Raw genomic sequence first — 16249 nt, forward strand, 5'->3', positions numbered from 1 at the left:
TTTAAAAAATGGCGCTTTTTTTGTGAAAATTGGCGTTTTTGAGCTCACTTAAAACCATTGAGAAGTTATTATTTTATTGTGATTTTTACATGTGGTATTGTATAGTGTATAATCTATGTTTCATCTAAATTTCAAATATTTAAAACAATTATCTTGGGATTTAGAGGCCTATAAAGTTAGAAATTTTATAAAAATACGTATTGTTATTAATCTTCAATTTTACGATGAAAAAATTAAAGGCATAAAATATCCACCTCAGAAGGTGCAGAATGCAGAATGGCATTAATTTGCTTTGTGTTATGACAAAATAGGCTAGCGATGGAGTTGGTTGAACAGCAAAAAGAAAAGTAACAAAATGTATCAAAATTAATTAATTAAAATTAATCACAGATTTCTATCAATTAATAACAATACCATAAGAAGTCTTAAGATATCATTAACTGACATTTATGAAGACACAATATTCAAACTACTAAAAAAACCATGATTATAAATATTTTACAATATTATCATAATAATTTAATTTATTTATTTTTTATTTTCGAACTAAAATAATGAATTGAATATTTATAACGTGTCTAATAATTATATTGAATTATAATATATTACATATACAATGATATACAAAAAAAATTACAAAAATGTGGTTTGAAAACAACAAAAAACTATCATTAAATTATTTGATTTTTACTGATTTTCTAATGCTAAATTTTACATGTTACACATTTTTCTAAAACTTTAAATTTTTATGGTGTATATAACAGATATATATCTACAAAACTAAAAAAAATTTTTTTTGGAAATTAGGTTACCCAACAGAGATATTGCACTTAGAATACACGTATTTTTATCAAATTTCTAACTTTATAGGCCTCTAAATCCCAAGATAATTGTTTCAAATATTTGAAATTTAGTTGAAACATAGATTATACACTATACAATACCACATTTAAAAATCACAATAAAATAATAACTTCTCAATGGTTTTAAGTGAGCTCAAAAACGCCAATTTTCACAAAAAAAGCGCCATTTTTTGAAAGTCATTAAAGTTTAGAATTTTACAAAAAAATTTTTTTTTTTTTTATATAAACTTTAAGTTATAATAGGGTCAAATCTAAAATTTTAATTCGATTGAGTTGAAATTGAATAATCTGTGTGTCTTTTAACGATCTAGCTATTTTTAACTTTTTTTACATTAATATAGCCATAAAAAAAACCCAGCACAGGGTGGTCGCGGCACAGTGGTGACGTGGCATAGTTGGATCAAGTATAATAATATCTGACAGTGATTAAAATCACTATAAAAAAAAACGCTTCGATGCAAATCTTTAGAGTGTTTAACTTTAAAAAATTGGTGTATTATTCCAAAAGCTACATGATCTGCTAGTTCCTTATTAATATCTTGATTAAGATAAAGTATGTCGAATGAAAAAGGATTATTAAAAAATATTATTTCTCATAAAAAAATTGTGTTGATCCATACACTTTTCAAAAAGTTATAGCATTATAAAGTTAAATATAATATAAAAAATAAAATCGAGAATTTTCACACGAAAATAGCATTCGATAGCCATTTTCGCCATGAAGACAAGTCCAGAGGTCAAATTTTTTTTTTTTTTAATTTAAGTATATTATATTAGCTTTAATTTAAGATATATATAAAAGTGTCAGACCTTCCGGAACATTTTCAAAATTTAAGTTGAAAAAGTTGTCATTTTAAATCCCCCCCCTGTGGGCAGATAAAGGGTCAGATTTAAAAAAAATATATCAAATGATAGGTAAAGACATCAAACATCTATTAAAAAAAAATTATATTGATATGTTCATTTTTGAAAAAGTTAGAGCATTATTAAGTTAAAAATATAAAAAAAAATTATTTAATTAGCGATTTTTAAATTTGTAATTTTTTTGGAGGNTTAAATAAGTTTAACTTTCTCTAATGTCAACTTTCACCATGAAGACAAGTCCAGAGAAAATCTGTAGTCCCCTTGTCAGATATTTTAAAATAAAATAAAATACAAAACCCAGAATTTTAACACAAAAATAGCAAATTTTTGAATACGGTAGTCATTTTTACCGTGAAGACAAATCCAGAGGTCACATTTTTTTTTTTAAATTAAAGTATATTATATAAGCTTTAATTTAAGATATATATAAAAGTGTCAGTCTTTCCGGAACATTTTCAAAAGTTAAGTTGAAAAAGTTCTACTTTCTATACGCATTTTAAAAGGTTTGCACCCCCCCTGTATAAAGGGAAATGGTCCGATTTTAAAAAAAAGTATGTCGAATGAAAGAAGTATATATAAAGTATTTATCATTAAAGAATAAAGTTGATTCATGCATTTTTTAAAAAGTTATAGCAACATAATGTTAAAAAATGTAAAATATAATATCAAGAATTTTTTCACAAAAATAGCATATTTTTGCATACGGTAGTCATTTTCACCATGAAGACAAGTCCAGAGGTCAAATTTTTTTTTTTCAAATTAAAGTATATTACATTAGCTTTAATTTAAGATATATATAAAAGTGTCAGTCTTTCCGGAACATTTTCAAAAGTTAAGTTGAAAAAGTTAATTTTTTGTAAAAAAGTTACCATTTTGAAACCCCATCCTTTGGGCTGTTAAAGGGTCAAATGTTCACAAAAATATATAAAATGATAGGTAATTATCTAAGGTATCTATAAAAAAAAAAATTATATTGATTCGGTCATTTTTAAAAAAGTTATGGCAATTTTAAGTAAAAAAAAATGAAAAAATATCAAAAATTAGCGATTTTTAAATTTGTAATTTTTTGGGGGATTTCCCCCGTTTACGAGGAACGAGGGATTTTTTTTCAATTTTTGAGGGTAATGTCTTCGACTAGATACGATTTGTGATCTTTTGACGTATCGAAAGAAATCCGTTCGGTGAGAGCTGAGAAAAAGTGATAACAGACAAAAAAAAAAAAAAAAAATTGTTTTAATCTAAATATAGCATAATGAATAAACCCCGAAAATTTCAGAAAAATATGAGGTGGTCTTGCAACCACTTCTGGATGATTTTGCATGGATTGACCCTATAATGAAAATATATCAAACTCAATACTTACAACCATCTGGATGTTCTTCAGTAACAGATGGCTTTTCGGAACCTTTTTCAACATCAATTGATCGTTTCAAAATATTTTCAATTCTTAATTTTTCTTTTTCGGGCAATTTCCATTGTTCTTTTTGAACTTTTTTTAGTGTAATATTGGTTAAAATGCAATCAAATTCTGTAAAAAATTAAAATTAACTTTAATAGTTTACATTTTCAAACAAACATACAAAAATAAAGTTTTCATCATCAAAAAAATGTAATTTTTTTAATTAAAGTATTATCATTTTATAAAATATTTACAGTATATTACAAATATATAGTAAGAATAGTATATTTATCTATATTAACATTATTGTACCCGTATGATCATAAAAATCAGGAGTAAATTCATCATCAGGATGTTGAGCTAGCCATCGTATACGAATCCTTCGGCTTGCTCTATGAATATTTTGCATTGCTTGACATAAATAAAATCCACCTTCTTCATTACGCACTGCTAGAAACTCATTTCTAAAAAAAAAACCAACAAAATGACATTCATAAAATAAAAAAAATTTATGTATAAGAGTTAAAATGATTAATAAGAGGGTTATCTATTTATCATAACACATTCAATTACTCATAGAATAAAAATATTATTGAAATTATTATAACTTTTGGTTACTTTTAGTTATACATTGTTCTTGAATTATTAGTAAGGCTGAAAATTATAAGTATTTATACATTTTTTTTAGTTATTCTGCACACACTAATATACACAATACAACATTCTATTAATTTATTTGAAAACATAGTAATAGTAATCTATTGTTACCAAGGTTATAATTTTGGGGTGTTTATATCCTATTTAAACAAAAAATATTTCTATGTTACTAAATAATCCTATGATTAAATAAAGTGCATAAATTTAGGTCCCATCCAAGTAGTTCAAACATAATAATTATTTAGAAACGCATATAATTCCCAGCCCTAATTATTAGCAATGTAATAATTTTAAAATTTATCCTTATGTTTTGAAAGGGTGTCAACTATATTATTTCAAATGGAAACATAGTTTTAATTTTTTTAATTAATAGATAATTATTTTTATTTTATATCATAGGAATTTTTAACTTGACTTACTTAGTTAATTATAATATCAAATTATAACACTAAAGGTTAAATTTTTGGAGGTAAAAACATGTATAATAATTGATGGATTAAAAATACAGTTACTTAATTGTAATAAAGTTATCACTTTAAAAGGAATAAACTTAAAAAGTATTAAATAACTAATAATAAAAAAACAATATGTAACATACAAAAAATACATTTATTCTGTGAGTAACTGAGTAGGTTATGATATCAGTTGATTGATGCATTCTGTATATTGACATCTCCCATAAATAATTAAATTATGTCCTTTTTCCTAGGAGTTGGTGACAAGTACAGGATAAGAAAATTTTGTTACTAATTTTTCTCATCAATATTAAATTAGTTTAACATTTAAAGTTAGTAAAGGATAGAAGTAAACACAATATTATCATTCTAATATTGATGAATATATATATATATATATATATAATTTTTTAATTTATTGAGAATTATGATTGAAAAAAATTAAAAAACTTTTAAGAACACATAACTTTTACTTAATCTGTCTTAAAAAATTATTATAAATTTTTTTAAAATATTTTATACCGAGCGTCTCCTATTTAATGACCATACCTTATATGCATTATAGAAAATAATTGTACTAATTTTTCAATGACTATTGTATTGAGCGTTTGATTAATTATTTATGATATAGAAAATATAGAAATCATACTTTTAGCATGATAAAAAAAAATAAAATAGACTTTGTCAAAACAATACTTAAAATTTTTTTAGTAGACATAGTAAACTTAGAACTTGGGACCTTTTATTTGCTTGATGAGAGCTCTTTTGATTTAATATAGTTTTTAATTTTACAAACTAATCAAAATAATTCTCTTAACCATTTCCAATATAACCTAATGTTAGTAAATTGTAAATGGAGCCAAAGAGTAAAATTTAGATATAAGAGAATGGTGCAATGTATCTAAATTAAAATTAACTATTAAATTTGGTGTATCATTCCCAAAGATTTATCTTTTTGCCTAATAAATTCATCAATCATGGTAACTCAATAATTACAGTATTTGACTGACTATTGATAGGTGTTGAATGAAATTAAGTATTTTAATGATTACAAATGAAATGTATGAAAACACTATTATAATTACTTGTAAAATACTGTTAATTTCTCATTTGATGTCTTAGGAGAAGCTGTTTTTGTAGTAATTTTAGATATAAGCTGCATTTCTGGCAATAAAGACAACTGGAAAGGTTGTGTAGGAAGGCGAGTTCGTTTTGATTTAACTTCTTCAATTGGTTTATCTTCATTTGATACTTCATCTTGAACTTCATTATTTTTATTATCTAATTGCTAAAAAAAAAATAAACAATTTATTTATTTTCTGATCATAGATAAAGATGAATTAAAATTTGGACATATTAGGATGATTAAAATCTACTTTACTAGACACCCTTATTTTTTAATTTGTTCAGTTGTTAATTCTGACAAAAATAACTACAAAATGTTGAGCAGCAATAAGTATTTTAAAAGTTACAGCAATTTAAAGTTTATAAGTTAGTTAATTTAGAATATCTTAAAAGTCAGGCTTTACTTTATAAACAGAGTTTCTTATTAAAATCAATTTAAAACAATGTCATCAACAAACAACTCTATAATCATACTAATTATGATCATACAAAATTATAGCATTCAGACAATCAATTATAAATTTTCATTTTCACTATCATTTGTTTTAAACAATACTTAATTTCCAATTTTTTTTTATAAAATTATTTTATTGAATAGCAAGTACTAGATAATAGTATGTTTACACTATATTACAATGTACAACTATAATAATGCGACCTTATTGGTAGGCGATTATTATCAGTGGAAGGTTGTCTATCTAAGGTAATAAATGCCATAAAAATAATATCAATTATATATAATAACTGTCAGTCGTGAGTCTAATTTTGATGATAAAAAAAAGTAAAGTACCTTATGACTTTATCCTTATTTTAACAGATTATGAGACTTCGTTATTTTTATGAAAACAAAATAAAACTCCCTTTCCATTATGGTCTTTTTTTGTTTCAAACTCATATAATAGTTATTAAAAGGGCCACTTAAAGTTCATAAATGTTTAGCATTAAAACACTATAATTTAATGTAATATTGCATGGGAGAGGGTAACTATCCAACCAAGGCTACTACTGGATAAATATCCTCTGTAAAATAGTATTTCCAAATATATATATAGGTTTTCTGGTTGTTATATCATAAACAAGAAATATATATATATATAACACTTATTTTAACTCTTTTAAAATAAGCATGAAAAACAAGTTTTAAAAAAAAAAATGTTTGGTAAAGTAGATTTGTCACAAATTAGATTTCAAAATATAGTATACTTTCTGTTCTTTTTTTCTTCTTACTCCTGCTACTTTTGAAGCATTAATGGGTAATAAGTGTTCGCTTTTCTCAGGTGTCAAAGTATCACTCGCACTAACGTGTTTTTCTTTTTCACATTGGATAGAAGTTAAAGCTTCTGTAGGAGGTTCTTGTTTAACTTGAGGCTCATTTTCATCTTGTTTAACAGCTACTGGTTTAGTTTTTTCTTCAACTTTGACAGGTTCACTTACATTTATTTCAACCGGAGGAAATTCATTTTCAACTTTGTCTGGCAAGCTTACTTTTTCCTCTTTTTTTTTTGATAAATTTTCAACTTCAGTTACTGTATTAACAATATCTGTAGTCGTTGATGTAGGATTATGTATTTTTAGATTTGATGTAGGCACATTAGCACATTTATTCCCAGCAAAATTATGCTGTGATGCTATAATAGGTTGTTCAGGTTTAGGAACTACATCTTCTACTTTCTTTTCAATTGGTTTAACATCTGATACACCGTTACAAGGGACAGATTTTTTAATAATTGCATCATTAGAACATGCTAATAATGTTGGATTACCATTATTTGTATTTTTGTTTTCATTTACAAGGCTTAAAGGTTGAGCAGTTTGTGCTACATTATTCAAGTTGAGCGGTGTTACACTTGGTGGAGTTTGTACTTTAGGTTGTGAGCTGTTAGTAATATTAGGTGTCAATACTGGAGGTGATAATGGTTGTTTTACTGGAGAACTCATAGCACCAACAGTGTTCATTTTAAGATTATTATTTCAATCTAAAAAATAAAGTATATCATATAAATAAGTAAATTAATTACAATCTTAATTCATAAGAATAGTTCAAATTGCTCGACTTATACATGACTATAAGTAATTTGTTTAAAAATTCCATATCTGTCTATCTTTATATTATTTATGTATATCAAGAGGATTATTTTATCAACCTCCAATTATTATTATTTATTTAGCAATTACAATTTATGAAACAAGCAGCAAAACCCCAAAACACTTCTTTATATACCCCTTGTATAGTTGCAAAAATAAGATACTTTTTCTTTAAGAAAAAAAAAAGTAAATAAGTAAAAGTATATTATAAAGTTTTAAGAATTTCAGGGAAAATCATATAAAAAAACCTGCCATATCCATGATTTTCTCAGATCATTATAAAATTTTCCTTATTTTCACACTTATAGTAACTAGGATTATTGAATAGATTATTTGGATATTGATAAGCACTACTTTTTCACCTGTCACTATGTATTATTAAATAAAAGACTATATAGTAATTAAACTAAATAATATAACTTTAATGACAGACATATAATAACAAAAAAACTAAAAATTTAGCACTCATCATTTTAATTGTTACACTAAAAACATTAAATAAGATCTAGACAAATTTATTGTAAAATAATTGCATAAATTCATTGAGAACACTATTGACAGATATCAATATATTTTAACGTGATAATAACAACATACAATTCTTAAATAAGCAATATCGTGAGCATCTTAAGTTAATAGATTAACTTTGAATAAATATTCACATAATTATTAATTTTTTACCTTGCTTCGTTTATAAATTAGGCATATATTGAAACCAATAGACAGAACTTTGAATTGTTCCGCCCATAACACACGGTAAATAAAACACAGGCTGGATTTCAGCACAGGCCAATAGTCTCTAAATGAAAAAAGTATAATATAAAATAATACTTGATTTAAGCAATAGTTTAACAAAATAGTAAAACATTAATTTACATACACAAACACTAAAACAACGAATACAAAAAACGACACAAATCGAACCACTTTGCACAAACACAACAACAAACGAATCAACAAACCCGACTCGACTTTAGAATTTACAATACAATCCGGTAGTTGATGGCGTCATTTTTTAAACAGTGCAGCCAACCAAAGCAAAGATGTTTATTGAGTTTGTTACACTGTCCAGTCCAGCCGATAAAATAGCCTTATTTATAAAATAACATGTGAAATTTACAACATTAGTATGGAAGTCGATTTTTTCCAAAACGTCTTATTATAGTAAAAAATATATATAACTGTAATAAATAATAAATTATCATTACCTACACTTAGGTAGTAACACATGATATGTTCAAGGAGTTGAATTATATACTGCTTAAGTGGAATTTCATTGTTTGTTAAATTTTTTCAAGGTTTTCAACATATTTATAGCTTATAAAAGCGCAAAAAATGTTTTTTTCTTTTAGGAAACGAGTTTAAAACGTTTACAACTTTTATCAATATATATATTATCCATTTTTAATACAATCTTTTAGTGACACAATTTTTACTTTCAATTTTATTTACCATTAACAATACTCCAAATCATGATGTAAAGTATTATTTATAAATTTATAGACATTCTTTCTTGATTGGATTTCTATCCCAAATTTTTTTTCCACATTTAAAAATTTAAAAAATATCCTTACCAAGTTATCCTTTGTAAGCGTGTGAATCATAACATAGATTGATGGTAGGAGTAGAATGTCAACAAAAAACGTGGTAGAGGGATGGAAAGTTCAAATAATTATAACGAGTTAGAAAAAGCAATTTAAAGTATAACAAGAAGAGAGAAGAAGACAAAATACAATAGTCTATGTAAAGAAGCAAAAGGTTCAGTATATAAGGCAAAGTTTAAGAGATATGACGAATTGTTTGATAGTTTAAGAACAAAAGGTGAATAAGAAATTTATAGATTGGCGAAGATTAAAGAAAATCAATCCAAAAATTTCCAAAATGCATGGTTTATAAAAATTGATGATAAGAGGGTTAATGAATTTATATGTGAAAAATATATAGAGAGTAGTTTGAAAAATCGCTGATTGAAGAATATCCAAGAGCTGCTTTAGAAGATATTTCGTGGAACGAATGACTGATAGATTTAATTATACGAGGAAAAAGTATGGGGGGTTGTGAGAATAATGTAAAAATAAAAGACAGAAGGACTTGATCAAGTGCCAGTGAAAATGTGGAAAATTCAACGGGATCTAAGCATAAGGTGGTTGAAAGATCTTTTTAATAAAATCTTGATAGAAATTGCTAAAAAAGCGGAGGAAAGTTTTGTGGTACCCGTATTTAAAAGCAAAAGAGATATAAAGAAACGTGGAAATTCTAGAGGCATAAGTTCATCAGTCATAATAATATTATATTATGAAGATATAGGAACAGATGAAAGATAAGAGAATAAGAAGTGAGACATCAGTAACCAAAAACCAGTTTGATTTTGTCAGGATAGTCAACGATGGAATCGTTATTTTGTGTTAAACAGTATTAGTCGAATTTGTTTTCCGAGTATTATTATTTATTTTTTGATTGGTGTATAAAAAAATATGGTAGAACAGTATAATTTATTTCTATAAAATTTTAAACTATTGGTTCAGTGAAAGTTTATAACAAACAAAAGTGGCCTAGGGGTCAGGTTTAAAGGTTTGGTTTGAAGAACATTTAAAAAACATTAAAAATCAAGAAATTGATAAATCTCCTTTAGCTAAACATTTATTGAAACATAATCACTTTTGTAAAATTTTGTACGTCAGTTGCGTGATAAGTGATCACGTGTTGCCTGTCGCACTCCTCTCTAGGCTCGTTCTCACTCTTGTCTCTTTCGATATCAGTCGTCCACCTATTAATTTGATAATCGGTAATAATCGTGCATTCCCCAACTTTGACATTGAATACTTTACCTACAAATTTTGACGCCCTTTTGCATATCTGCTATTAGATGGTTGTGTTTTCTTTGCGACGTAATATGTAGTGTTCGTTTCTGACAATTTTAGAACACATATTAGTGATTATTTACGTATTGGAATATTATTATTTAACGATTATATCAAATTCTTTTTGCGTAACGGTGTTTATTAAACGAGTGACTGTCCTAAATAGTTATCATAAACCTAGTGTCTATGTTAATTTTGTGTTTGTTCTCTACATTACCACCAATCCTTTGGATTATGAATTAGTGGAATGCAATGTAATGCCGTACATAAAATAGTAATGAGTGTTTGATGGATTTTGTTTAAGGGCTTAAATGTAGTGGTTAAAATTAGAGAAGACTGAGAGGGAAGTCTCCCTTCTTATTTTTGGAGTACAGTCTAGTGCCCTCTTTTAGTCAAACCCCAAAATATCGAGGGGACGTTTTAATTTTGAGCACTGAAGATAGGAAAGCGTTAATATAAAAACTTTATTCAAATGGTCAAAATTGTTAAAAAATAATAATAATTGTAGAAGAACTTAAATTATGAAATGATCAGAATTTTATGATACGACCGTGGTAATATGAGCACTTGAAGTTTGGTCGACCGTAACGATAATAATTATTATATTGTTATTTGTTCTAGATTATTCAAAAGTTGAATTAATTAGTTCTTTAATATAAGCTTAAAAAACATGTAATTAATCTATGACTATATCTATACATGAAACTCTAAGACTTATTATATTAAAGGTTTTAAAGATTTAATTTGGAAATAAAAATTTAAGGTGATATAAACATTTAATATATTAATGAACCTACCATGGTTGTTGATATATGTTTAGTTTGTTGAATACTTCATAAATTATATTACTATATTAGTTATTAACATTGTTAGTTTTACATACTGTGATCGGTGGTGGTTTGCGAACTTTTGAGAAAGTTTTCGTAACTTCCTACGTCATTTTAATAATTTTCTTAGGTGGACTCAAAATAAATTTTGAGGTTTCTTGACACATTTTAAAAATTTGTTTTTGTAATTTTTAATACGTTCTTGATATTCACTTACTTGTTTTTTAAACACTTCATTGTCATCTTGGATTTATTTTAAAATTCACGAACTGATACAAAAGACTAGAAAAGTGCTGAACTGTTTGTTGAAGAAAGTACTGCATTTTTCTAATTTATGATAACTAGAGGTCGGATTTATATTCTCTTAAAATCCTTAAAATATGATGTTTTTATGTCACATAAAATAGGCAATATATTCTCTTAATATTCTTTTAAAATACCAAATATATGATGTTTTATGTCCTTAGCAAAATATTCTTTGAATATTAAAAAAAAATTCAATTTCAATTTATTTTTTATTAATTTGGTTTTAAATATATTTAATTTAATTAATTTTACAATAACAATTAATTACTATGTATTGTTCAATGTGTTCCGGTGTCATTTTAGTACGCTGGTTTGTAAGAATATTTTTGTAGATGCTGAAAGATCGTTCGAAATCAACCGATGTTACTGGAGAATATTGCAAGTCGGCTACCATAATCGGTGAATAATTTTCCGGAAGTTGTACTGTGTTATTTCCACTAAGAACTTGTCCAATATTTTTTAAAAATTTGTATCCTTTGTTTTTTTGTTGAAGTTGCAATATTTTTGTTTTTACTACTTCTCCTTTTTCTCCTGGTATCTGTTCAAGTTGTGTAAAAGTGTTTTCAATAATATTTATTATATCAACCAAGGGAGTATTTGATTTTTCCAAACTTTTGATAGTTGTAACAATTTGAAGAAAATTAGTTTTAATAAAAATCAAATCATTTTTTACAGACTGTAGGTGTAATATATTTTTGCATTTTTGAATACTGACTGACGACTTTTCTTCACTTAATTTGTCTATAACCTTTTTCAAACACTCAAAATTATCGCAATTAAATACTGCGGCTTCCAGCCAAGTTCCCCATCTAGTTAAAACGGGTTCTGGGGGTAATGGCACATTGGGCAATATTTCTTTGTACACCTGGACATGATATGGCGCTTTTAAAAATACTTTTTTTAGATTACTGATTAATTTATTAACATTTGGAAACATTTCTCTGACCTTCTCTGCAACCCTGTTCATCATATGAGCTACACACGTAACGTGAATTAAATTTGGGTAGAAAACTTTTAGTGTATCACCGGTTTTTGTCATGTATGGAGCTGCATCCGATAACATTACCAACACTTTTTCGTCATTTCCACCCAACGGCCATAATAATTTTAGTCCATCATTGATAAACCGAGCAACAGTGGAATGATTAGTTTTTTCCAAAACTTTGCATGTCAGGAGAAATGGGCGAGTCGGAGTATTTGATTTTAATATTCCCACCAGTAAATTTGCAACGTAACGACCGTTTGTATCTGTAGTTTCATCTACAGCAAACCAAATATTATTTTCACCAATTTCAGTTTTAATTTTCGTTAAAGTATTATGGTAGCATAATGGCTCGAGATAATTTTTACGTAACGCACTTTCATCTGGTATATGTTTGCCAGTGTATTTTTCTAAAAATGTACGTAATTGAGGAACTTGCATTTTATACCAAGGAATATTAGCTGCTACTAAGGCTAGACACAAGTGTTTGTTAAAATCATTTAAGTTGTTTTCATTGAGAGTAGATTCTGATAAAAATAATTGTTTTGATGAAGTATTTAATTTACGTTTTAAACCATTTTTATGGACAGCCGTATGTACATGTTGTGTTACCTGTGATTTTTTTGTGCAAGGAATATTTCTGTCACAAACTTGACAAAAAATTGTTGCACCATTTGTCGTGAAAATCGTTTGTTGGTTATTGTACGACGAAATCCACTGAGCAAATAAACTTTTTAAACTGCTTGAAGTTTTTGGCATATTTGTACGTTATAGACTATAAAATACAATTACTATAACTTAAGTAATATGAGACGAGTGGAAAGACAATATATAAGCAATAATATATCGCACGACTAGTAGACGACGAATAGTCGTGACAGCTTACGAAATAAACGATGTGCTATCGCAATCGATAAGGAATACCTGGAGATTAATTNAAGGAGATAAATTTTTATTAAAACCCAGAAACCCAGAAATAAACCATTTAGTGAACATTGTATTTATTAAAGTGCTGATATACGTCAAATATGTTCATTATATGCCGATATTACAAAAATATTCTCAAATATTCTCTAATGTGTTAAATATTCTCTAACCCCTAAAATATGCTTTTTTATGCAAAATAAATTTTTTCTTGTGAATTCTGTGTTTCATGAATCGTAAAGATTTCTCACTCCCATTTAACTGCATAGACTAGAAACAAATATGTAAAATCATAAAAATCCGACCTCTAATGATAACTATTGGAAAAAATTGCTAATGTAGTTAAAAACATGCTATTTTTGTGTTAAAATTTTCGATTTTATGTTTTTAACTTTAAATTGCTATAACTTTTTAATAAATATACGGATCAACAATTTTTTGTTTCTAAATACTTTATGTATTCCCCTTTTATCCGACATACTTTTTTTTTTAAATCAGACAATTTTTCCTTAAACAGAGGGCGTTCAAAAACTTATATAAAAAGTAAAACTTTTACATCTGCTCTTTCGAAAATGTGTTCAGAAATACAATGTCATTTAAACACATGTGAAATAAAAGCTTATGTTACGTATCATAAGTCAAAAAAAAAATTTCCTACACTATATCTGCCATGTGCAAATTGCTACCGTAGTTAAAAAATATGCTATTGTGTTAAATTTTTTTGTTTCATTTTAGCTTCGATGCGAAGCTGAGAAGGTATTGGTTTTACTATGATGTGTTTTTTTTTTTTATGTCTGTTACCACTTTTTCTCAGCTCTCACCAAACGAATTTCTTTCAACGATACGTCAAAAGATCACAAATCGTATCTAGTCGAAGACATTACCCTTAAATATTGAAAAAATTTCCCCCGTTCCCCGTAAATGGGGGAAACCTCCAAAAAAATTACAAATTTAAAAATCGCTAATTTTCGAAATTTTTTCAATTTTTTTTACTAAAAATTGCTGTAACTTTTTCAAAAATTAACATATCAATATAATTTTTTTTTTTGTAGATGCTTGATGTCTTTACCTATTATTTGGTATATTTTTTTGTAAATTTTACCCTTTATCTGCCCACAGGGGGGGATTTAAAATGACAACTTTTTCACAAAAAATTTACTTTTTCAACTTAACTTTTGAAAATGTTCCGGAAGGTCTGACACTTTTATATATATCTTAAATTAAAGCTAATGTAATATACTTTAATTTGAAAAAAAAAATTTGACTTCTGGACTTGTTTTCACGGTGAAAATGGCTACCGAATGCTATTATTGTGTGAAAATTCTCGATTTTATTTTTTACATTTTTAACTTTATAACATAATGAAAAGTGTATGGATCAACATAATTTTTTTATGAGAAATAATATTTTTTAATAATCTCTTTTTCATTTGACATACTTTATTTTAATCAGGATATTAATAAGGAACTATCAGATCATGTAGCTTTTGGAATAATCCACCAATTATTTAAAATTAAACACAATCTAAAGATTTGCATCGAAGCTTTATTTTTGATAGTGATTTTAATCACTGTCAGATATCATTATACTTGATCCAACTATACCATGGCATCACTGTGCCGCGACCCCCCTGTGCTGGGGTTTTTTTTTTTTTTTGTTATTACTTTATACAAATTCCTTTTATCCGACATAATTATTTTAAATTAAAATACTATACAAAGGGAAACTATATATAGTGATAAGGTTAACTATTTTCATAAAAGTTTTATAAATGTAATCTACATTGAATATAAAGTTAAACTTATTTTTATTTTTTTTGCTAATGTCTATCTCTTATGTTGAGAAATAGACTTAAACTAAAATTTGAACTATTTTAAATTGCCCATTTTTCCATCAAGTGCATTGTGCAATAACTGGAATAATTGGGAAAAATTGGTCCTAATTTTTTACTCAAAAATTTTTTATTTTGATTTTAAACGTATCTTTTAAACATATCTAACTTTAATAAATCATTTTAAAAATAATTTTTTTTTAGTTTAGTACGTGTTCATAAGTGATGAAAAAATGGTTGGACCCAACTCCCTCTTCTCATTTATCAGAGTGTAAATAAGGAAATAGGAGTTCATTATGATGCTTTTGGAATAATATATCAATTTCTTAAAATTAAACACTACCTTGAGATTTGCTTCGAAGCGTTTCTTATGATTGTGATTTTAATATTTTTTATAATTGTCCCAATTATGATATGTCCTCACCACAGATGAGGTAAAATCAGGTTTATCTTATCTTATCTACTGTACTACTGTTCTTTTTTTGTTATTTATAGTTATATATTATTCATTGGCCGACCCCAAGTTGTTGAGATTAAAGCGAGTTAAAAGAAGATAATTAATTGATTAATTAGCTCTGTAATAATTTTAATTTTATCTCTTATGCCTTATAAAAATGACAACTTTCTTTTACAAATTGAAACTCATATTTTGAATTTAATAAAATGTTTGAAGTATTTTTAATAGTAAATGCCGTTTAAATTTTTAATATTACTTCATACAATTATGATACATATCACTTAAACATTTAAAAATTTTTTAACAGCTATAACTATTATAAAAAATTTTTTGAAGTTTAAATTCTGTATTTTTATTTAGAAACATCATTAAGAGTTTAAAAAAGAAAAAATTAAAATTTTTGAATATTTATAAGCCTTATATTTGGACACCAAATTTTCCATTTCAGACCTTCGTAGGGGGGCTAATCGCTTTACGGGTCCATTGTATTTCTAAACCAAAAAATAGGCGATATGAAATAAGTAGCGATGTGATTAAAGTCCATAGCAGATAATTAATGTACATAAAATAGTATATTTATTAACACGCAATGCACAAACGTGTATTATTTACA

General features: G+C 26.3%; 1 protein-coding gene across 3 annotated transcripts in view; it reads right to left on the reverse strand.

Moving 5' to 3' along the window:
• The window catches only part of LOC126907456 (uncharacterized), a 10909-nt gene extending 2460 nt beyond the window's left edge, over window positions 1-8449 (reverse strand). Inside the window, exons 1-6 of one of the 3 annotated variants that reach the window (XM_050688758.1) lie at window positions 8329-8449; window positions 8130-8247; window positions 6567-7339; window positions 5324-5526; window positions 3439-3590; window positions 3091-3255 (exon numbers count right to left, since the gene is read on the reverse strand). In XM_050688758.1, coding sequence (XP_050544715.1) covers window positions 3091-3255; window positions 3439-3590; window positions 5324-5526; window positions 6567-7319 — 1273 coding nt within the window. In that variant the 5' untranslated portion in view covers window positions 7320-7339; window positions 8130-8247; window positions 8329-8449. Of the gene's footprint in view, window positions 1-3090; window positions 3256-3438; window positions 3591-5323; window positions 5527-6566; window positions 7340-8129 lie in introns of all 3 variants that reach the window. The other 2 variants (XM_050688759.1, XM_050688757.1) reach the window with 2 other exon arrangements.
• Between the last annotated feature and the right edge of the window lie 7800 nt (window positions 8450-16249).

This window comes from Daktulosphaira vitifoliae, unplaced genomic scaffold, assembly GCF_025091365.1.
Source record: "Daktulosphaira vitifoliae isolate Bord-2020 unplaced genomic scaffold, ASM2509136v1 Scaffold_5, whole genome shotgun sequence".
NCBI classification, from domain to species: domain Eukaryota; kingdom Metazoa; phylum Arthropoda; class Insecta; order Hemiptera; family Phylloxeridae; genus Daktulosphaira; species Daktulosphaira vitifoliae.